Source organism: Lissotriton vulgaris, chromosome 12 (genome assembly GCF_964263255.1).
Source record: "Lissotriton vulgaris chromosome 12, aLisVul1.2, whole genome shotgun sequence".
NCBI lineage: Eukaryota > Metazoa > Chordata > Amphibia > Caudata > Salamandridae > Lissotriton > Lissotriton vulgaris.
The window spans coordinates 172,091,978-172,115,192 of NC_141700.1; the positions used below are offsets into that span (position 1 = coordinate 172,091,978).

At 45.9% G+C, this 23,215-nt stretch overlaps 1 protein-coding gene across 1 annotated transcript in view; it reads left to right on the forward strand.

Annotated features, from left to right (window-relative positions):
- URI1 (URI1 prefoldin like chaperone) overlaps positions 1-23,215 on the forward strand; it is a 466,682-nt gene that overhangs the window by 139,050 nt on the left and 304,417 nt on the right. The window contains exon 2 of the mRNA XM_086947708.1: positions 1,717-1,751. Within this exon, the coding sequence (XP_086803834.1) occupies positions 1,717-1,751 (35 nt within the window). The remainder of the gene's footprint in view (positions 1-1,716; positions 1,752-23,215) is intronic.

Genomic DNA, 23,215 nt, shown 5'->3' on the forward strand with positions numbered 1-23,215 from the left:
GGCATTATGGTTGTATTTTTGTTATAATTGCCACTAATATTAATTTGTAACTGAGTGTTCTTGTGAGTTTGGCAGAAAAAGGCCCCTTTCTGCAAAAACCTTTCCCAAATGGCAGAGGATACTCCCTCTATATGTTGTAACCATTAGGACTACCCTTTATTGATTCTCTAACATGGGACTGTCTTACTAGGAGCAAACAAGCATTTGCAATGCAATAGGTCGCGCATTTGAGACTTTGAGCTGTTGGCTCTGTAAGAGTCAATAGCTTAAAATCTTGCAAAAGTGAGACCTATTAAATTGCTAATATTGTTTGTTTCTAGGTGCCACTTGCACTTAATAGAGTCCACAACCCTTAAGATGAGCTGCGCCTAAGGAAAGGGGCATGGCCTCTATTAAGTGCAATCGCGGCATGGGGCGCTTGGATTCAGCCCACAGATTATATATTTGTAAAGTTATAGGTGTCGCATTTGTGAGAGTTTAAGTTGTTGTCATTTACGATGCCAGTAGCTCAAATTCTCCCAAATACAAGAACTATGGCATTCCAAAGAAGTGGCTGCACTTGTCCCTGCTGCTTAGAAAGTGAAAGTGCGCATGGCCGAAATGGTGCTTACTGACTTAATAACACAGACTGTGTAACAGAAGTAAAAGGGCCAATCCTCATGGGAGGTTACAAATGAAGACAAGGCGGTACTAAGTAAGGACTAACAGCCGATTACCGAAGCAGAAGCCAGTGTTTACAAAGGACAAAGACACAAGCCAATGAAAAATGTGGGCGGAGAGTGGGCAGAGCTTGAAGTGCATATTCTAACACAGCATGCCTTGCAGTGCTGCCCAGGCTCGACCTACAAAAGGTCTGGAGTGCCTGTTATTGCCATACGGACAGTGCCGATCTCAGAATACAGTGTTACAAACGTGCACAATTTCAGCGTGCAAATGTCCCTTCTCCACTTAAAATTTCTAGTGTGGTGGGTAAAGCTTAATTTATAGGTCTCTTTTAGAATTGTAATTTCCTATATAAATTGTTAAATAAAACCTGTATTAATGCAGCATATGATGACTAATATTTCTGTCGGGAATTGGGTCTGTTTACAAGGAAATGGCGCCATATATTATTCTGACTACTCCTAAACTCCGCATAGAGCAGCATTTGGTTTCCTCTGCTCGTTCCTGTTACTAATATTTCAACAGATGTTTCGCTATCCTGTCTCTTAATGACGTCTGCTAAATTGTTCTTAGCTGCTGTACAATTAAAATTAGACGCTTCTTTGAGCTTTATTGCGAATGCGCATATGACATTTCAAATGAAAGCGTGCAACGTGCTTCATTCCACAAGAGGCATATGAAATGTTGTCTTATTTTCTACTTGGATATAGCAGGATTATAGTGTATGCTACTGGAATGTTATTTCTCCACAGAATCCAGCATTCAAGGTAAGTCCTTCTGTCTTATTGTTCGCCACCTATAAGAAACGAAGTAGGGGATTAAACGAAAAATGAATTGACCAAGCTGGAGTCTGGTTTATATTTAAAAATCAACATTAGGGTGATGTGATAAAGTGTCCTGCTTAAGAGGTAACATTCTCTTGCTATCATGTCGACAAATAAAAATGTTCTCGTAGGCACTTTTAAATCTGTAAAGCTACTGTTTGATGCATTGATGCTGCACCTTTGCGTATAGTCTTCTTTTCTCATGATTAGTTATCTGTTTTAATGACAGGTGGTCACTAGCTGCCAAGAGAAAATCCAGCACTGGTGAGTAAAAAACATGTTCGATTCTGTGTGATCGCAGATGCTGCTTGCCTTTGTCGAATGACGTGCAGTTATTTATATGGAAATGTTTTTTTTCCCCCACACAAGCCTTGTGAGTTGAGTACAAGTTAGTAAATTAGTTATGTTTTTTTTCTCCAGATAACTGAAGGTGCGATGATTTTGCTTGATTAGGGCCAACAAGTAATTATTATCAGAACATAATTCATTCTTACAGCTGTTGGGAGGAGGACCTATACAGTGCTTTACTCTAGGAATTTTATTGAATTACGTTGTTCAGCACGTTTTTTAATTTCGTTTGTGTATATACGTCCAACTGTACTTACATCAAGACTGTTGGGAGCTTGTTTACTCCCTTAGAATAGACCCTGTGCAGGTATTTTGCTCAACATAAAAGGAATTCAAATGATAAGTTTAGAATCTTGTGCGACTTCTAGCCCTTTGCCACCAGGCATGCAGGTTTCCATGCTCTACTCTATGGATAGCAGGAACGGCGCAACCTTTGCATTGGTAGAAGACCATCATGATTTTTTCTGACACTTTATGCTTTTGTATAAAAATGCATACTTAATTCCTTTATGGGTACTTAGATGTTTCTAATAGGAGTTCCAGGGCTGCACCTAAGAATTCCACTCAGGTGATATGTGCAGTATGTATGTTTAGAGGACACCAGGCCTGAGCACTCATGCACACTTGCTATTTATGAATTTTTTTCACTACAGAGTCTCAAGAAAAGTCCACATCCGTGCTCCTACTATAAAGTGCTGTGATTGGCTTCCCATGGTTGTACTAATTTGACTTACTTGGGGGTGGGAGGGTTGAGGGGCATGGGGGGGGGGGGGATGTTAAGGCGAGTTCTGCCTTTCCTGAATGACTCATAGCCAGGCTGAATAGACCTGCCTGCATTTAGAGTAGTGGGAGGAGTTGTCGCCTGCACCTGAATGGACTTTGTCAGAAAGCTTTCGCCACCTCCTGTGTTGAACCTGGCTTGAGTGAGGTTGAACTGGTTTACGTATGCCAGCGGAACTTTCTTTACTAACTTCAAAGGTAAATGTGGTATAAATATTGGTGCCCTGACTCCAGAACTTTAGAACTCTGTTGGATCAAGAAACCTGCCAAGAAGAAGAGCTGGGAAAGCTGTGAGGAGAGGTTACCGCTTTGTTGTTTTGGCCTGTGTTGGCATGTAGTGGCTGCTTCTGTATTGGGCAGTGAAAGGGCTGGATTGGACTTTCTGCATCTGTTTTCCCTGAGTTTCTCCAAGAGATTGAAGTAGAGCTTGCCCCCTCTTCAAGAAATCTCAAGAACAACAAAGACTTAAAGTTCATCTGCTACCAGCACTGGGAACTGTGTGTTTTGTGCTGCAACAGAAGAAAAATCAACCTGACCCCCTCAAGCTCCAAACAATACAGAAGACTGCAGACCGACTCGTCCTCTGCATCCCTCGACACAAACATATCATCCAACACCTGCGGAACCTCCACTGGCTCTCCGTTGAGAAGAGTTACCTTCAAGATACTCACCCATGCCTACAAATGTCTTCACAACACAGGACCCCAATAGCTCAAAGAAAGAATCTCCTTCCACCTACCCAAGAGAAACCTTCGATCAGCTGACCTCGCCCCCCCCCCCCCCCAGCGAATTGAGACCCTCACAAGTGAGAAGCGTGATTACAATTGTCCGTCTACATTGAACGACAACGCTGCTGCTGGCTTCGTGACCCGAAGGCACTGCAGAGCGCACCGCCAAACTTCGCATCGCAACCCTGGTCTCACCGATGCCCTTGCCTGCACTGTGACCTGTTAGCACTGCAACAAGCACCTCCCCACTTCGTACCGCAGCCTTGCTCTAACTGACTCACTGACATAGCCACAGAGCTGCGACCTGTGGGCACCGCATGCTGTACTGCTGCACTTCGCACCACAACCACTACGCCTGCAGGCTCTCCCGACTTAAACCGAACGGAGTTACACCTGCAAGGCTTGTGACTTCAAGGGCCCGACAACTCCTGCATCGACCTCCGGGATTGACGCCGGCTCATCGGAGCTCATGACAAGGTCCCTGACGCCGTGCATTTCTAAAGGTACTGTTTTGCAGGTCTTGCCGACACCGTAGCTGGCCCCACAACGCCGCAGTCAGGCAGAACTGTTGATTTGTTTCTTCACAACACCGTGATAGCCCCAAATGCAGCTATCGACTTCAAGGAACTGTTTTTAAAGTTTGATTTTTGCTTATGAGTATTTTAAATAACTGTATGTTGGATTCTTATCGTTTTGATCTGGTTTTACACATGCTGGCTATTTCTCTAAAACTGGTGTTGTGACCTTTTGTAGTGTTTTCACTGTAGTACTGTATGTTATGTGCAAATGCTTTACACACTGCCTCAGAGATGAGCCTGACTGCTTGTGCCAATCTACCAAGGGGCTGAGTAGGAGTTATTTTGGAAGTGTAGCTTGCTGATCCGGTCTAGGAAGAAGGGTCCCTACTTTAACAGGACAACAACCCGTCAACTAGAGACCCCCATTTCCAACAGTGGTCCACAGGGGGATGAGGCTGCCTTTTCATCTTTTATTTGAGACACTGGGGAAACTCTTTCAATCTCACTTTTTATGGGAAGAATCCTTTTGTGTAGCATCTACGAAAGCGTAGCTTATGAAGTGTAATGCTGGACGGTAATGGGAAGATCATTGCAGTGATTAATCGGTTTGAACCTTCCCTCAACATATTGCAGACTTTGTCTCCAGGGTCCAATATGGACCATACAAGAGCCACTAATGAAAATTGGTTTCATGAGATGCATGTCTGCACAGAGTAGAACATCTAGTTACGAGAGGTTCATGCTGTAGTGACTCAAATGTTTTCAAAGACTGCTCATCTTTATCTTGCATGATAGTCTCCTCTTGCCTGCATGCTTGCGGAACATTTGTACTGCATTTTTTTCTCTCTACCAAACGTCCTAGCCACACGTAGGGTACAGTTTTCATCCTGAGAAGTGGGAGAATGCTGGGTGGAAGGAATTTTGTTGATCCAAAAACTTTCCTCTACAGAAAGTTGAGGATAATCTGTAATTTGAACCAACGTTAGGTGGAAATCTGTATGTGTAAGATAACCTGCACCAACCTATTCTCGCCTGATTGTCTACTTTCCAGAAATCTCACTCCCTATTCACTGCGTTTTGCTGCAGTTAAAACCATTTCTCTCTTAGAGAAAATCCACTCATACCTGCCAGTATAAATGTAGTTAGGAGAAGTGAGTAGGGTGAATGGTTCACTGGTTCTCATTGACCTGCAACATTACTTAAATCATAGATACCAAAATTCCTCTAGTGAGGTACTCACGATGCTTCCCCACTTAATTGTTGTGTTTTGCATTATTCTTTTGACTGTTGGATAAAACTTTTGTAGAAAGTTGGACCCTCACCCTTGCTTCATCATCTGGTCCTTCTATCTAGCTCTGGGGAACTTCCTTTTGTGTTGTCTGGCATCAGTGTAGCGCAAATACCCCCAAGCATGGAGTGTTTAAAGGTGGACCCGAGTGAGCTTATAGAGATGTGTATTCGTAGTATGACCTATGTGAGTAGTGCGGAGTGCAGTGATCTGTGTGCCATTCCTAACTTGACCATCTGCCTTCTTTCTACACAAGATTACTATCAAAAGAAGTCTAGGGTAAGCTTTGACTATCTCCTCACGCCTCTGCTTCACTCTAAGCCAAAACTGCTATTGTTCTGGTGAATCCTTACCAACGTCTCCTAATGGCAGTCTGTATGAGCTTAGTAATACTGGTCTTTCTTGCACTTTTAGTATACTTGCTGCACTAAATGAAACTCTTTTCACTGTGTGGTAGTAAGTCTTTGAGGATGTCTTATCCAGTATTATGGGTGTCTTTCATAGATTCACATGCCTGAATCATTCCCCGTCGTCGAGACGGGAGCCCCGGTAATAGAAAAGTAATGTCCTATAGACATACATAGAGAAAAATAGGCCTAAGGGCCTTGCCTTAGTAGCCTATCTATGTCCTTTTGTAAAAAGGACCAAATTCCTAAAGGTAGCCAATCAGCTACCACCTCCCTCTAGAACCTTCCTGCCAGGAGCCTCAGTCTCTCAGATTTTCTACCGCACGTTGTGCTAGGGAGTCCCCACCTGAGCTCTCCTCAGGTTTCTTCAATTTCTCTCCTTTTCTTCAAAAAACTTGGATTATACTTCAACTATGACTGAACAACAGAAAAAAGGACTCTTCAGAGCCTGTTCTTCTTGTGGCAAGAAGAGACTGCACGTCGACGACAAGCATGAGACTTGCCTCTACCCTGACCATAAAGTAAAGGACTGCAGGGTATGTAGAACATTCTCTACCAAAACACTTAAGGATAGAGAAGGAAGACTGCTCCTCTGGTTAAACCGACTCAAAACCAGAGATGAGGCGCTCTCCTCGGAGGGCAGTGAAATGGCTTCAGTTTCTTCGAAACTGTCCTTGAAAAGGTCAAGGGGGGCTTCCCCTGGCCATTCAAATGTCCCTCACAAAAAGACTGCTTCAAAGTCTTCTGAGGCAAGATCTGACACGTCTGTGAGGGATGCTGCAACCTTCAGAAAGCCATCGCAGTCCTCGTCGTCGACGTTCTCTTCAAGAAAAATGAAATATGTCTCCACATCGACGACGACAGTCTCGACGACGGTGGCATCGTCAGCCTTGACTTCAACGACGACCACCCACTCGTCGACGACGGGTAAGCCAATATCGTCGATTATACTTATTAAAAAGCAGCAGTCGTTTGTCAAAACTCCGTCGTCATCACTGTCGACGTCGACAAAAACACCTTCATCGTCGACGAGACTTCAGTCGACGCCATCCGCATCGTTGACGAAGACACCGACGAGGGTAGGAGCACCGCCGACTACAAATGCACCGTCGACGGCTACTACGCCGCCGACGACGAAAGTGCCGTCGACGACCGCATCGACGACGGCGAAGGCACCGTCGACGACCACGTCGACGAAGACATCGTCGACGGCCGCACCGTCGACGCCCGTTCCGTCGACGACCGCTTCATCGGCGAAGGGACAGTCGACGCTTGAAAAACGGTCGACGTCGATGCCGTCGAGGGCTCCAACGACGACCTCGTCGACGACGACATCGTCGACGCCATGGAAAAAAGCGGAGTTAGTTCCATCAAACAAGGTCACCAAACTCCCTATTACGCCCGTTTTATCATCACCCAGTAGGGTTCAAACACTGCTCCCTTCTCGCATACTACAAGATGACGAATCGGATGATGAACAATTCGAACAAGCTACTAGTCCATCAGATCTCAATGTCAAATGCCAGAGTACTGACGATGACGGAGATGATGTTATTTTTACGGAGGAAACTGTTCAGGCTCAAGTACATACTCGAGTCACTCCAATGATCGTATTACCGGCTGAGATAGTCACTGATCTTCAATTCCTGATCACAGACTACAAAAAACGATTCCCAGAATCCTCAGCGACCCCTTCAAAAGACAATTCTCAGGAATCTTCCAAGCAGCAAAAATCACCGAGGTCAAGACCAGCGCCTGTGGTTATTCCTCAAGATAGTGAACAAATTCACAACATCCAATCCTCTGATGAGGACGACGAACCTCCTGAGGAAGGTGAGGTTAGAGATGACCTTTCTCAAGACAGGGATGACGAGGATTACGTTGCTCATTCTCCGGCCACACCGGAACCCAGCACGTCAGATTCTCCACCAGTGGATATCGGTGGATTCCACAATTTAATAGAGAGAGCGGCCACTAGATTTCACATGACAATGGAAACAAAAGTAACGGACTGTTTCTCATATGACTTTAAAGATCCTATAAAGAAAGAGGCAAGGTCCATTCCCATAATAGATCACATCTGGGAACAGGGGCTACAACTCATGCAAACACCTGCATCTGTTTCAATAGTGGTCCCTAGACTGGATAAAAAATATAGGGCTCCGTCAACGGCACCCACTTGCTTTAATTCACATCCTAAACCAGATTCGGTCGTCACTCAAGCCGCCCAGAAGAACTCCAGAAACCCATCCTCGCCACTGTCAGCACCACCAATTAGATGGCATAGGCAAACGCTTCTCCACAACGTCAGCCATGACGGTCAAAGTGGCCAACGCCATTGCTCTGCTAGGCAGATACAATAGGCAACTATGGGAAGATATTGCTCCGTATCTCACGCATGTACCTGACAACTTGAAAGATGAGATCCAGGCACTCCTTCATGAAGGTCAAATGTCAGCATCGGAAATCATAGATTCAGCTGTCGATGTTGCCATGACAGGCTTCAGACAGCTGGCAGGCGCCGCAGTTCTGCGCAGACAAGGATGGCTCAAGGCGACATCCTTCAGACAAGAGGTCCAAACCAAAGTTGTAGATATGCCCTATGACGGACAACAACTATTTGGAGCAAAAATAGATGAAGCCGTGCAGACGATAAAGAAAGACACCGACACTGCAAGGGCTCTCGGGACTTTACAATTCAGAAACCAGTCCTTTCGAGGACACAGAGGAAGAGGGCAATCCACATACAGAGGATCCTATCAAGGAAAATCCATATACTCATACAATCAAAATCGCTCACAATATCAGCAGCGACAGCAACAACAAAGTCGCCAGACCTCCTACGGGAGATCGAACTTCAGGGGCAAATCCCAAAAGAAAACGGCTGGCGGAAGACAATGACCATTTCCCGCAGCCAGTCCCCTCACCGTCCTGTCCGCTCAAAATTGGAGGCAAATTGACACATTTCCTCCACAATTGAAAATCGATTACGACAGATCGGTGGGTGCTATAATTAATCCAACACGGTCACACCTTGGAATTCAACTCCATCCCACCATTAACTCCTCCTCACAAACATCATCACAAACACCTTCGTATGTTACTAAAGGAAATCTCTTCCATGATAAAAAAGGGAGCAATAGAGCGAGTCCCATCAGCTCAAAAGGGAAAGGGATTTTATTCCCGCTTCTTTTTAATCCAGCAGAAAAAGAAGAAATGGAGGCCCATTCTGGATCTCAGGGCGCTCAATGCCTTCCTGAAAAACCAATCGTTCCGAATGGTGACTATCCAGGAAATTTTAGGTTCCCTGGAGGAAGGAGACTTTATGACGTCTTTGGACCTGCAAGATGCATATTACCATGTCCCAATACACAGACGACACAAAAAATTCCTACGATTCGAAGTAGCAGGTCTCCACTTCCAATTTTGTGTCCTCCCATTCGGCCTCAAATCAGCGCCACGCATTTTTACAAAATGCCTGGCTCCTGTGGCAGCTTTCTTGAGACAACAAAATCACCAGGTCTTCCCCTACCTGGACGACTGGCTGGTGAAAGCACCGTCTCTCACAGACGCGCAGCTGTCTTCCAACGCCTGTCTCGATGTTTTCCGGAACCTAGGTTTGACTCTCAACTTCGAGAAATCTACTTTACAACCCACCAGGATTATAACATTCCTGGGGGCCACTATAAACACCATTTCCTCCAAAGCTTTCCCGTCTCAAGAAAGAAAACACAAACTGATGACTCTAGCTACCGCAATATCTTCAAAACAAACCATCAAAGTACGGATTTTCAAATCTCTTCTAGGGATGATGTCTTCCTGCATACTACTCATCCCTCACTGTCGGCTCAGAATGCGCCCCCTTCAGGAGGCTCTGACCAAACAGTGGACCCAATGTACAGATTCCTTCGAGGATCACATAGTCATCACTCGACAAATATCCGAGACGCTGGATTGGTGGATGAAGAACAAGAACCTATCCAAAGGTCTCACGTTCTTGTTACCAGAAACTCCACACGTCATAACGACGGACGCATCTCTCGAAGGATGGGGTGCAGTCCTTCAAGACTTACAAATCAGCGGCAGATGGTCAGAGCAAGAGAAGGCTCTGCATATCAACCTCCTAGAACTACGAGCAGTCCTTCACTCTCTACAGGCATTCCTCCCTCGCATCAAAAACTCAACAGTGCTCGTGAGGACGGACAACACGGCCACAATGCACTACTTAAACAAGCAGGGAGGGACACGCTCGCTGACACTGTCTCGCGAATCACAAAAAATTTGGAACTGGCTACTGCTCAACAACATCACTTTAACATCAGAGTATGTCCCAGGAAAAGACAACGTCATAGCAGACGCTCTCAGCAGACAGAGGTCACTGTCCCACGAATGGGAACTGGACCAACAAGTTCTAGACAACATCTTCTCGGCATGGGGAAAGCCGCAAATAGACCTTTTCGCCACCAGGGAGAACAAAAAATGCCACAGCTTCGCAAGTTGGCATCCCCAAAAAAGGTCATTAGGAAATGCATTTTCCATCGCATGGCGCAACGTGTTTGCGTACGCATTTCCGCCATTTCCCCTGATAAGCAGAGTCATCCGGAAAATGAAAATGGAACATTGCACATTGATTCTCATTGCCCCTCACTGGCCGAGACAACATTGGTTCGCGGACCTCCGTCGCCTCTCAGTCCGACCATCAATCCAACTGCATCAACATCCCTCTCTACTCTCGATGTCCAAAGGCCAGATACTCCACCCGAATCTGAAATCTCTCAGATTATCGGCTTGGCTCCTGAGTACCGAGAATTCTGTCACCTACGCATCCCACAGGAGTGCAAGGAAGTCCTAGCTAAAGCAAGAGCAGTTAGCACGAACAAAACGTATTCCTTGAAATGGAAACGCTTTTGTATTTGGTGTAAAGACAACAATATACATCCATTCAGGATCACTCCAGAGCAGATACTGCCTTATCTACTACATCTGGCTCAAACAGGTCTTGCGCATGCTTCCATCAGGGTACACCTGGCAGCAATCTCACGCTTCACAAGGACTTCAAAAGGTCCTTCACTATGGTCCAACAGACTGATAAAACAGTTTCTTAAGGGGCTTTACAGATCTTTCCCTAGACCAAGACGAATACCACCAACGTGGCATCTGAATATTGTACTCAATCAATTGATGAAGCATCCATTTGAACCTATCCATAGGGCTGATATCAAATACATTTCATGGAAAACCGCACTTCTTTTAGCTTTAACATCAGCCAGAAGAGTCAGTGAGTTACAAGCTCTTTCAATACAGGATCCTTTCTTGCAATTTAGAGAGGACAGGGTCATTTTAAGAACCAACCCCCGTTTCATTCCAAAAGTCCCCTCGGACTTCCATCTCAATGAACCGCTTGTGCTTCGCTCATTCTTCCCGAACCCGAGCACGGTGGCTGAAAGATCTCTTCACTCTTTGGACATTAAGAGATGTCTAAAATTTTACCTGGACAAAACGAAAGATTTCAGAAAGACAAAACAACTTTTCGTTGCCTTCAGCAGGCCGAGAAAAGGCATGCCACTCTCCAAACAAACCATTTCCAGATGGATATCGGCGGCAATTGCATTTTGTCATGACAAAGCCGGACGTCCATTACATTCCACAGTCCGAGCACATTCCACGAGAGCTGTGTCCACATCGGCAGCACTATTCGCTGGAGTACCGATTCTGGACATCTGCAGAGCGGCCACCTGGAAATCGCCGCACACCTTTACCAGACACTACTGCCTGGACACGGAACTGATGCAGGATGCAGCTGTGGGCCAAGCTGTACTTCGCCATCTATTCCAGTAAGATGAGCCTTCCTACTGCCCACCGTCCTGCATTGGTATGCACATTTCTTTACTTTACTCTTTATATTACTGATGGTATCTAGTCACATGATATGTATTATCTCAGACTGTTATATTCCATCGCATATGTGCATAATGTATTGCTTGCTATTCTGATTCAGGCATGTGAATCTATGAAAGACACCCATAATACTGGATAAGAAATGCGTTACTTACCTGTAACAGCAGTTATCCAGTATTGGTGTCTTTCATAGATTCACATGCAACCCTCCCACCTCCCCAGGAAGGTCTCATCTCTCACTACAGAGCATATGTTACGTCTACCTAGCTTGGTGCGTACGAAAATCTGAGAGACTGAGGCTCCTGGCAGGAAGGTTCTAGAGGGAGGTGGTAGCTGATTGGCTACCTTTAGGAATTTGGTCCTTTTTACAAAAGGACATAGATAGGCTACTAAGGCAAGGCCCTTAGGCCTATTTTTCTCTATGTATGTCTATAGGACATTACTTTTCTATTACCGGGGCTCCCATCTCGACGACGGGGAATGATTCAGGCATGTGAATCTATGAAAGACACCAATACTGGATAACTGCTGTTACAGGTAAGTAACGCATTTCTTATGACCTGTACCTCAGACAATGTGGGCATACGTTTGCAATCTGTGGTAAAAATCCAGACGCAGACTCCAGTTTCATTACCATAATTTTCAGAAAGACTAAGGGCCTTCGGGTTTGGCATAGAGCAGGTGTCTCCAACCTTTTCTGTACTGAGAACTACTTATGTTCAATGAAACACATTGAGAGCTACTAATATATATATATATTTTTTGAAAACCTTTATTGCAACATTATAAAAATACAAATATGGGCCTACAACCACAGGGGCCGGCCGCTAATCGAAAACGTTCCCAGATATACCACAAGTCAACACAGCTCATCAGCCGACAGCCCTGAGGTCCGGCAGCGATTCAGGATAAGGTGTATCGTGGAGCTTATAAGTAAGGTACAGAATATAATAAAGGTTTTCATTTTATAATATAGAAATAGACGGATCAGGTGCCATCTAATCAGGCCAAAGGAGACTGGGGACAAGCCAAGAAACAGGATATAAGTCAGAAACAACAATATGAAGATCCCTAGCGCCAATACCTAAACAGCGAAGCGAGCAACAATACAGGAGACAGTTCCATGAGTGCTAGGTCCCAGATCCCGCCCCCCAGGAATGTCGATTAACCTAAAAAAGCACTAAAGTCCGGAACACAGTATAATCAGAATAATACACAGACAATACTGACCCGAAAGGGAAGGGAGAAAAAGGCCATAGAAAATAATAAAGGAAAAAAAAAAACGTCCAACCCCCCACCCTGCACCCCTGTCTATGGCTATAGCCTAACCCCACTAGCAGCGTGCCTGTCGCCCTAAAAACTAGAACCCCTAAAAGAAGGGAAAGAAAAAGAAGAATGGAGGAGGGCATAGTAGTACATTACCCCCAGCCCCTAGCTCCCCCCGGCAGAAACAGGCACCCCCTACCACAAGGATACGGATATTATGCAAACCATAGGAAAATAAATGGGGGGAACCATAACACATCGCCCAGCCTCTGAACCCAAATCCTCATAGATTGAACAGTCCCATCAACATTTCAGTCCACCCCGAGACAAGTAATCTCACCCCTGACCCTTCCGAACCAACACAGAAACCCTCCCCAACGAGACACGATAGCATAGAAGCAAGTCATAGAGTAGAGGGAAGGCACCGAAAGTCAATCCATTACCAATTGCAGCAATTGAGTCCACAGGAGCTCCATGTATAGAAAGCCTCCCTCCCCCAACAAAACAATCACGATGTCTCCTGCCCCGGAGCCGCAACAGTTCCAAAATGGGGGGGAGACGATCAACAGACAGACAAAGGTCATCAACACAATTCTCCGGGGATAGGGAGCCCTTCAATTCCTCGATAGTCAATAACAGTGGAAGGTGCAGTGGCACTCTCACGACCTCCAGGACACCATCTTCCAGGGCTACGTCCGGTGATTCCAATGCTCGCATCCCCGTAGGGTCCTCGCGGTGAGGCAAAATGGCCGCTGCTGAAATGGCCATCGGTTTTAGTTCAAACAGTGGGGCAGGGTCCGGTACAGTATGCAGAATTCCCGACAGGCTTGCATCCATTTTATTCATGGAGAGTGTCATTCACAAACTTAGCGCCCAGAGTTCCGCCAATAACGGCCGCAGCGATGGCTCGGACACTGTCCGATTCATGGTCTCACACCCGGGACCGACCACAATCTCCCACCGGATGAATTAGTGTCGCCGGGGGGGACTAACAGGGATCACCAGAAAGCAGGCATAGACGGCAGCCCGTTCTTCTCCACAGCCGCGGTCGTCCGGCTTATCGCCGCAGGCCGGAGCCCTGACCCGCCGAACCCAGGGGAGCCAGCACCGGGTCCGCGAGACGGGAGCCCCCGCCCGCCGTCTGTAACAAGCAAGGTCACCGCTTCATCAGTGCCGAGCAAGGAGAGCAGTCACTGCCGATTCCGGGGGTAAAAGAAGCCTCCACTACAACCGACCGGACCCTGCCTGGGTCTCTCGGCCTTTGTTGTTGCACTACCACTCGGCCACGCAGATACTTGAGGCCCCGGCTCGATGCTGAAGTAGGCCACAATCTTCAACACGGTGTATCTCCGTGAAATCGGACAGTAAAATTCCCCGGATTTCACCCTCGGAATGAGGAACTCTTCATGTACGCAGAGGCTGGGCGTAAAGTCAGGATATGATGCAGGATCTTGCGGCGGGATAAGGAGGTCGGCGGAGCCGAGAGCCTAAGCGGCCATCTTGGTCGCCATCGTAGCTCCTCCCCCCGAGAGCTACTAATATTATTAGTATTGTATAACTTTAATTTTGTTATATGTATATTCATTCAACCAAGCGAAAGCTTTATAATTTAATAAGCTGGGCTGCACACAGGTGAGCAACTCCGAGGTAGCTGGAGATATACAGTAGCTCAGGCAGACCCCTGGCATAGAGGTTACTCTGTTAAAATGTCACATGTTCATTATACCATTATGGGCAGTGCTTTGGCTGTAACTGGCTTGTAATATGGGGAATGGAACAGCTGTTGTGTTTCAATGGAGGATGAAGGTGGCACACAGTTCACATGTTCACTGCAGTCATTAAAGCCACAGTAGCTCAGATCTATTTTAGTAAGAAAAACGCATCTGGATAATGGTAATTCTACAGGTGTGGACTATTACGATTTTCCAGCTGAGATGGAACATTATGAAAGGTTGAAGACACTTAAACTGACTGCTCTAATTCAATTATTTTGCCAGAACGTCACTTTTGTAGTGTCTAAAGTGAAGCAAGGTCAAATGCACAAGCCTGGCTTTGAGGTGAACTAGGAACAGTAGTACCAAGTCTCCTGCCTCTTTTCTTACTGTGTACAAACTCTGTATCTGAAATATGGTTTACTCTTCTTCTCTGTTGCAGGAATTGGGGCTTCAGAATGTTGATCCTGTAGCCTTGCAGTGTCCTGCGTAACAGATGAAGTAGAGTTTACTGATTCTTCAGCAGTAAGACTAACTAAAACAGCCTACTCAACGTTAAGGAATGTCCTTGGTCTTCTGTGGGAGTATCCCAATCGATAAATTACTCATTGTACATTGCCACGTGGTAGCCCCTAATTTCCTCAGTAGTGTCAAACCTCTCAATGGGTGCATCAAGAATAGCAGCACAAATGAGGTAGTCCTACAATAAGTGAAAACCTTTGAAAGGAAGAGGTGGACTGGAGCAATCTGTGGTCACAGGGAAGCCACCTCATAAGTGGTTACTTCTACCTACTCTTCTTCTGTTAGTCAGGTGGGAGAAATGTTGTAAACCATCTAGTAGAGTAGCAAAAGATCACAAAAGACCAATGTGTCTTGAATACGGTTCTGAAGGATTTACATTGAACTTCAAATCTGCTCCTCCTATTGTGCCACCCAAGAATTCCTCTTCACATTACCAAGCATTAATCTGAAAGCAATTGAACAACTTACTAGAGAAACATGTAGCTGCGGAGGTCCCTTATCATGAAACCGGAACAGTAATTTATCCACATTCATTTCTGGTTCAAACAAAAGATCCAAATGAAGAATTCAGACCCATTCTCTATATCAGGGCTACAAAATTAATGGGTAAAGAGGGAGAAGTTCAGGATGTTGGTCTTACATTGAACCTCGACTCAGTTTTCAAGATGAGTAGATGCGTTTCATAGGCTATTGGATGCCTATTTTCACATCCCCTTTAAAAAAAAAAATAGAAAAAGGATTCAATATTTGCACCAGATCTTAGAGATCCAGGTCACAAGAACATATCCTACGGAAGAGAGGCTTGCATCTATCCGTCTGAGGTGTCGCAATCTGTTCCAAAGCCATCACCTGACATGAGGGCTATCCTCTCTATTGGAATGAATTGCTTCCTGATGTTTTCTGGTTACTCATACCCGGCTTCACATGAGACTGTTGCAGCAGTGCCTGGAGAACCAATGGATTCTGTTTACATGTGCCTGGAATAACAAGCTAACATTTTCCCTGTCAGCGAAACAATGGTTTCCTTGCTATTGTCATCTGAAGGGAGTACATTTCTTTCAACTTGTCTCAACACAGTCATGGACTCTTCTTGCCAAAGACTGGGTGGCCCCATGTATCTTCTCCAGTGTTGCCACTTTCTAGAGCCTTTCCCTCCTGAAAAGTAATGTAGATATGAGGCGGATTGGAATTGGGCTCTTTCCAGTACGTATGTGAGGTTATCACCTGTAGCATGTATCCAAAAATGTGCTATGGAGTATATGCTGCACAGCAGTATGCCCATATATCTGGAAGTGCTATTCATGTGTTATATTCATTACGCTGTTGAGTCCGCATCACCACTCTTGGATGCCCTCCATCCCATAGGAGCATCCAGACCACACACTCTAATTCAACAAGTATCTCCTCGGGGAACTTGTGGTATGTATACCAAATAATATATGGTAGCCTGGGAAGGGGTTACCTTCTTATATCTTGTACATAACTGTCCTCCCCAGCAGCGTTAGGGGCTAGGATCTCCATCTTTCCACATCTGTGTTAGTCTGTGAATATTCTTCGGATATTTCTTTATAGACTCGTGTCCCTATCGGAGGTCACAAAGTCCCAATATTGGAACCTCTGCCTATCAATGTGTCCAGGGAGATCTTGTGTTTCAAGCAGCCCCCCTGCTGGATATAGGCTGGATTTGTCTGTATCTTGCATCCAGCGTGCACACTATATTGCTCGAAGATTCGGAATGTGCTCGTAATGTTATATTGGGTAGTGTGATATATAATAGGATGTTCTCTGCATAGAGCGAGATCCGTTCATCCTCTTTTGCATTTTCCTCAACTCGAAAGCCTACCACATCTGGGTATGTCCACACCATATACACCAATGGCTCCAGTGTGAGGGCAAACAGCAGGGGAGACAGGGGGACATTCTTTCTTGTACCCCTCACAATTGAAAACTCCTCCGATGTCACCCCATTCACCCTAACTCTAGCTAGTGTTAGTTTAGAGCAGTGCTCTACAGGCCATGAATTTGGGTTCAAACCCAAATTGTTGCAGGGTGTGTGTTAGTACTGGCCAGTGAACGGTGTGAAACACTTTCTCTGCATCAAGAGACGAAAATATAGAAGAGTAATCCCTTATGTGTGCCTTTTATAGCCAATTATAGAGCCTACAAAGGTTACATTTGGTCAATGTGTTCGGCATAAAACCGGATAAAAATAATTTTTCTTTGTGGATTAGGAAGGTGATCACAGGTATTAGTTTTGTGGTCAGTATCATTGCCAGGATCTTAGTCTCGATGTTCAGCAGTGATATTGGTTGGTAGGACCTTCAGTCTGTGGTGGGCTGTTCAGCTTTATGAATCACCACCAGTGTAGTGCTGGAGTGATCTCTTGGGAGGCTTCCTTCTGCCTTTGCCTCTCTGCACATTTTAAGTAGGTGTGGGCCTAGAACCCCGGTGTTTCTCAAAGAACTCCATGGGGATCTCTTTGGGAGCTGGGATTTACCCTGTTCTTGGTTTGCCTATGGCAACCATCACCTCAGAGAGAGTCTCATATTCCTCCAGGGCCATACTGTTATCTAGGTTCAGGGTGGGGACTGTCACTCCTTCAAGATAAGTTACTATTTGGAGTGTCAGCTAGTGGGGCGAGCTTGGTAGAATTCTTCATAGTATCGTGCAACTTCATTGGCTATCTCTTGTGCCGTTACATAGGACTCGTTCCCGCCTTGTATAGTGTGTATCCTGCATTCTTCTTCCTTCCCAACCATGCCAGCAATTTGGAAGTTTTATCACCTCTATCGTATAAGCGGTGTTGTGTAGCTAGAATCAGGATTTTCTTTTCGTTTTATGCCAAGGGTTGATATTCTTTGCGAGTAATCGCTAACTGTCATATAATGGAGGGATCTGTCCTTGCCCCGGGTTTCCCCTTGAGCTCTGAGTTTAATCTCCAAGGATTCAAAGTCCCTCACCTCCTTTTTTTATTTATTTATTTATTATTATTTTTTTTTACATAGGCTATGATGTTTTGTGGCTTGTCTCTTAGCAAAGTTCTGTAATTCTACCATAGGGTGACCACCGATTAAAGCAAATCCTTATTCTCGTTAAAGCATAGTTCTGTGTCCACCCTAAGTTCGCAAGCAATTGTCTCATCCCTTAGTTCCCAGGCATTCATTTTCCAACTCCCCCCTAAATTATGAGCCTGTGTTCAGACCCTCAGCCAGCGGGGCAAATGGTCCGACAGGCTCCTAGCCAGACTCGCCTATCTCTCCTGCTTTTGCAAAGACGTAGTCCAGCCTGGAGAATACCCTGTGGGCACCTGTGAAGTATGGATATTTATGGTCCCCTGGATATCGGTGTCACAAGAGGTCAGATAATCCCAGAAAGTTTACAAACGTTGCCAGTGGCGATTACCTGTTGCGTTGGTGCTGGGCTGTAGCGGTCCAGACTTTGGCTAATCACATCATTGAAGTCTCCCCCTATGATGTGTATGGAGGAACCTGCCACTAAATTTAGTTCATCTTCTCTATCCAGAGTTTCTGCAGTCTCGGGGAGCATAGACACTGATCAGGGTTATGCCTTTCTGTCCCCATATCCCCTTGACCGCTGCATATGCCCCTCTAAGGTCAATCCAAGGTTTAATGACCATAAAAGGTGTTTTACTTATCAATATTGCCACCCTTGGGGGGCGCGTGGTGGAGCCAGCATGCACCAGTGTTTTCTAGGCATCCTGTACCCAAATATTTACATGAGGAACCTCGTGTGTCAATTACACCAGATCCACATCTTTAAGTCTCCTCAGGCACGTGGCCACCAACCCCCTTTTGACCTTATTCCCTAGACCATTTACATTCCACTTCACTATAGAACATCTATGATCCCCTCTGGTTTCCACCCCACACATCTGTTATGTAATAAAGTTTGACCGGCATTTATGGCAATCCCGGTCCCAGTGTCTTCCTATCTCACTACACCACACCATGTTTCCAGATAAACCCCCCATTCCACTGCAGAACTTAAACAATTCCCTCTCCACCCTCCTCGCACATTTCCCCTTTTGTCTAAGTGACAACTGTGTCGCAGGAGGGCCTAAGAAGTCTGTAATCCACTCCCTCCCGGGTCAAACACCCACACTTAGGTCAACACCACAAGTGCTCAACGATCAAGAAGTCTTAAGACTGTGGGAAAAGAAACTAACATAAAATAGAAACACTCCCTCAGGCTCTATCCGGTTGGTCCCTGGGGGGGAGAGTGGGGGGGAGGGAAGGAGCGACTCATGATTCACCTTCTCCACCAAGCACATTTAATAGGTCATTCATCTCTTTCATCTTGCGCCGCATCTCAGCGAGGATCTGGGGAAACACTAATCCGAGCACACCTCTACATGTTGGCAATTTCCACCATGAGCGGTTGATCCTTCTCAGAGTCGGCAGAACGATCACGTTCCAACAAGTCCGGAGTGTCTGCTTCCTGTGTTTTTTCATTCTTGGTCTTTTTCGTGTTCAGAGTCTGTTCCCCTTTAGTGTCTGATGAGTAGCCGCATCTCGCTGTTCGCAGTCTGGTAGGGAATGGCGTCCCTTGATGCTTGTAGCTCCCATGTCTGCGCAGTGTCTCCTCCCATTTCCTTGGATGTTGTGTTTAACTCCCCCCTTCAGGGCCCTGCATGAGCTTCCCACCCTCTGCTCTGTATCTGGAGGGGTTGAGGTTCCTCTAGCCAGGTCTAAGATTCCTCTGGAGTTTGCAAGAAGCGTGTTTTTCCTTAATAATGGACTTTGTTTTGCAGGGAATAATCTATATGGTAAATGTAGGGCCTTTAGTTTTGTTTTGACCGAATCAAATGTCCTCCTCTGTCTATGTACCTCGTGAAAGTAGTACGGGAATATCATAATTTTGGAATGTTCATGTTGGATCTCTCCAATTCGTTGTGCCTTTTTCAGTATCTCGTCTCGTCCTGGTAGTTCAAGAAATGGGTGATCACTGGTCGGGGGGACGAGAAGTGGGCCTCTGGAAGGGACGCACTCAAACGCTGGTTCAGGAATGCTACCATATTTGGGGCCTCTACACCCTCCGTAAAACCCACAGAGCACAGGTTCCTCCTCCTCGCGCAATTGTCAGCGTCGTTCACACTCCATGCGACTTCCTTCAGGGTAGTGGGTAGTTCCTGAACTTCCTTGTGGAGGCTTTGTAATATATTCAACCTCATATATTTGGTTTTCTGCTTGGGTGACCCTGTCAGACATTCTGGAAGGCTTGGCGGAATAGTGTAACCTCAGGCCAAACTACACCAATTCTTCCCTCCAGGGCTTTCATAGAGGCGCATATGGCCTCGAAGTTCTGGTTAAGCTTCGGCCTTTCCTCCTGTTCAGCCTAGTTAGTGTCCACCTTCGTGTATTTGTCTTTTCCCCCTGTTTTGGCAATTGAGGGTCTTTCCTCCTGTTCAGCTTGGGGAATGACCACCTTCTTGTATTTGTCCATTTACCCCCGTTTAGGGAATTTAGGGTCATTATCCTTCGCCTTTCCAACTTGGAGTGACAGTCCGGGAATGAGAACTTGCAGGCTACTAGCCTGGAAGTCCCCCCCCAGTACCCCATGTTTCGTCCGTGCCAGTCCTCTGAGTTATTGGGAACAGATGCATGGTCTGTAGACTATATCCTGGTCTGCTCAGTGAAGACCAGCCCTCAACTGCCGGTCCTGTTCCCCTATTCTATCTAGGTGGCTGTGTGTAGGCCCTCATTGTGGGAGGGAAGGGTCTCCCTGCCGGTGTGGGGGGGGGGCTTTTTGGGTCCAGGACAGTGAGTCAAGACAAACTGGTATGACCACCCCCTCCTCTATTCTCGACCCTTCTCAGAGGGTCCGGCGCCTCTTTCCTGCTGTGTATCGTGTTTGTGTGTGTGTGTGTGTCTGTGTGTGTGTGTGTGGGGGGGGGGAAATCAGCGGGACCTGAGCCTTATGAGTGGCAGCGCCTACCAGGTTAGTTACAGGTTAGGCATTTCACAAGAGTTGGTCATTGGTGCATTCAGTCCAAGAGGGTGACCGTTGTCTTCTGACCCAGTCTTGGGCTACGGGGCAGACAAACGCCTCGACTCCGCCCCCAGCTCGTCCCAGGGCACTGCTCTACTTCTAGTTGTTGGGGCAACGCGATGTCAGCCATCCGGTCTGACCTCCAATTCGCAGAAAGAAAAGCTCCCCCAAGTGTTGGTCGTCCTCACTGCACACTCGCTCCCTGGCCTGGGGTCTTTCAATAGCGAGTGTCTGTGTCACTCATCGCAGGCACGACTGGGCACCTGGATATATATGGCTCCCCTTGGTCGAAGGACTCCAGCGGAGTTCCCCAAATGCCACTGAAGCAGGGAGCAAGGACCAGGAGCTTATCTTAATGCCCACCGGCTGGGTGCTGCAGCCTGTACTTTACTTTCTTACCAATTAGCAAAGCAACCACTTACTCGGAAATTTAAACCATATTTACACAAGAGAAAACTGTTACTGTGGTCCAGTTGCGAAATATCCTTTTCCTGACATACTTAAAGCTGCTACATGATTACATTTGTGTGACACTACTGTCTGGATTGCGCAACCAGAGAGAATGCAAAGTAGGCCAGGCCTTGGAGGAATATGTTTGAGTGCTGATTTTATGCAGTTTTAGTATTTCTTGTCTGCCTTTTCTAGTAGGATGGGCTTCCTATTCTATTTAGTGCTTATGACCTTTGATGAGGATCTACTGGAAGAGAAGGGAAAGTTACTACCTGTAATCGCAGTTCTCTTCAGATGATTTATTATCGAAGCCATAAGGGACCCTCTCGCTTACTGAGACAAGAAAGCGTAGGTCCTTTTTTACTATTACTCCTATGATCCTCTTAGTGCTTTGAAAATCTTTAGGTTAAAAGATTGACCCTGTGCAGCTAGTCAATATGGAGATTGCTGAAAACCTAGTGTCCCTTGAGTATAGAACATCCCCCCGGGCGTATTCAAATATACAAATCGGACAGTCACCATTATGGTCAAAAGCTAGCCATCTGGACGAATCAGACCTCAATAATATAGATTGACTAAGTATAGGAACCCAGCCAAATAATGTTACACACACACACTTAAGCCAAATGACTGAGTTTCAGTCTGACACCATTGTAAGTCCTGTGGTTCCGGGGATGGAGACGCCACTCATTAAAGGACCCATCGGGCTAATGGAGACCGGAGACAAAGAGATAAACCATCAAATCATAATAGAGGAGGGTATTCTTCCTCAAGCTCCTGTTAAAACTGTAGAGGTAAACTTAAAAATATTTAACTCATGGAATATAGCAGGCCTCGAAAAAAAAATTGTCCATCTCAGAATGGAATGAATTTATTGAGAGGTTTCAGATTTGTCTGTTTCAGGAAACGTGGAGCAAGATCCCACTACATAAAAATGGTTATGCGATGCGTTATGCGATCTACTTTATCCCAGCGACTTCGATAGGAAGAGGGCGCCCATCTTGCGGCCTCCACATATGGATTAGTGTAGCACTTAATTGGGTTGTATCGATCCATAAGTTGCCAACAGAGGATATATTATATATTTCTCTTAAAGGTCCCCACGCTGATTCATCTATGGAATTGTTTTGCGTATACGCCAGGGGTACCCTGGGGGGCCAAATTTCTCCATTTATAGCAGTTCTCGATGGAGCACTAGCAGGTGTTCTCCTTTGTCCAATATCATTGTAGGTGGTGACATGAATTGCACATATGAACCCCTAGCTGAAGATGACGTGTTGGGTATTAGTGTAGAGGACACTAGGCAGTCCATTCCTCCCCTAAATTTGGCAACTATCATGAGGTGGTCACCACGAGCTATACAACTAAATGCTTTAACATTATAACATAACTTGTGCGCTTTAAATGGGAGGACCCGCTCTGATGCAAACGGGGATATGACGTTCAATAAACTTAGCTGCCCGTCTCGCATGGATTATATCCTGTTGGATACTAGATCCTGGGGGAGACTGGTGGATATGGAGGTCAAACAAACGCAGGATAGTGATCACAATCCACTCTGCATGACATTCAAAGGGGGGAGGGAGGTGCTAATAGAAAGTGGCCCACTAATGATTGCTAAAGAAGTAATCTCTTTGCATTGCAATCACAAGCTCAAATGGAATAGAGTTATGTGTCATGAGGACAATCTGAATAGCATCAAGGAGCTTGTACAAATAGAAATTAGAGACCTTTTGGCCTCTAGGCCCACACAGGCGAATGCCCTAAGTTTTGATTTACTTGACTCCTATAAAAATCTAATA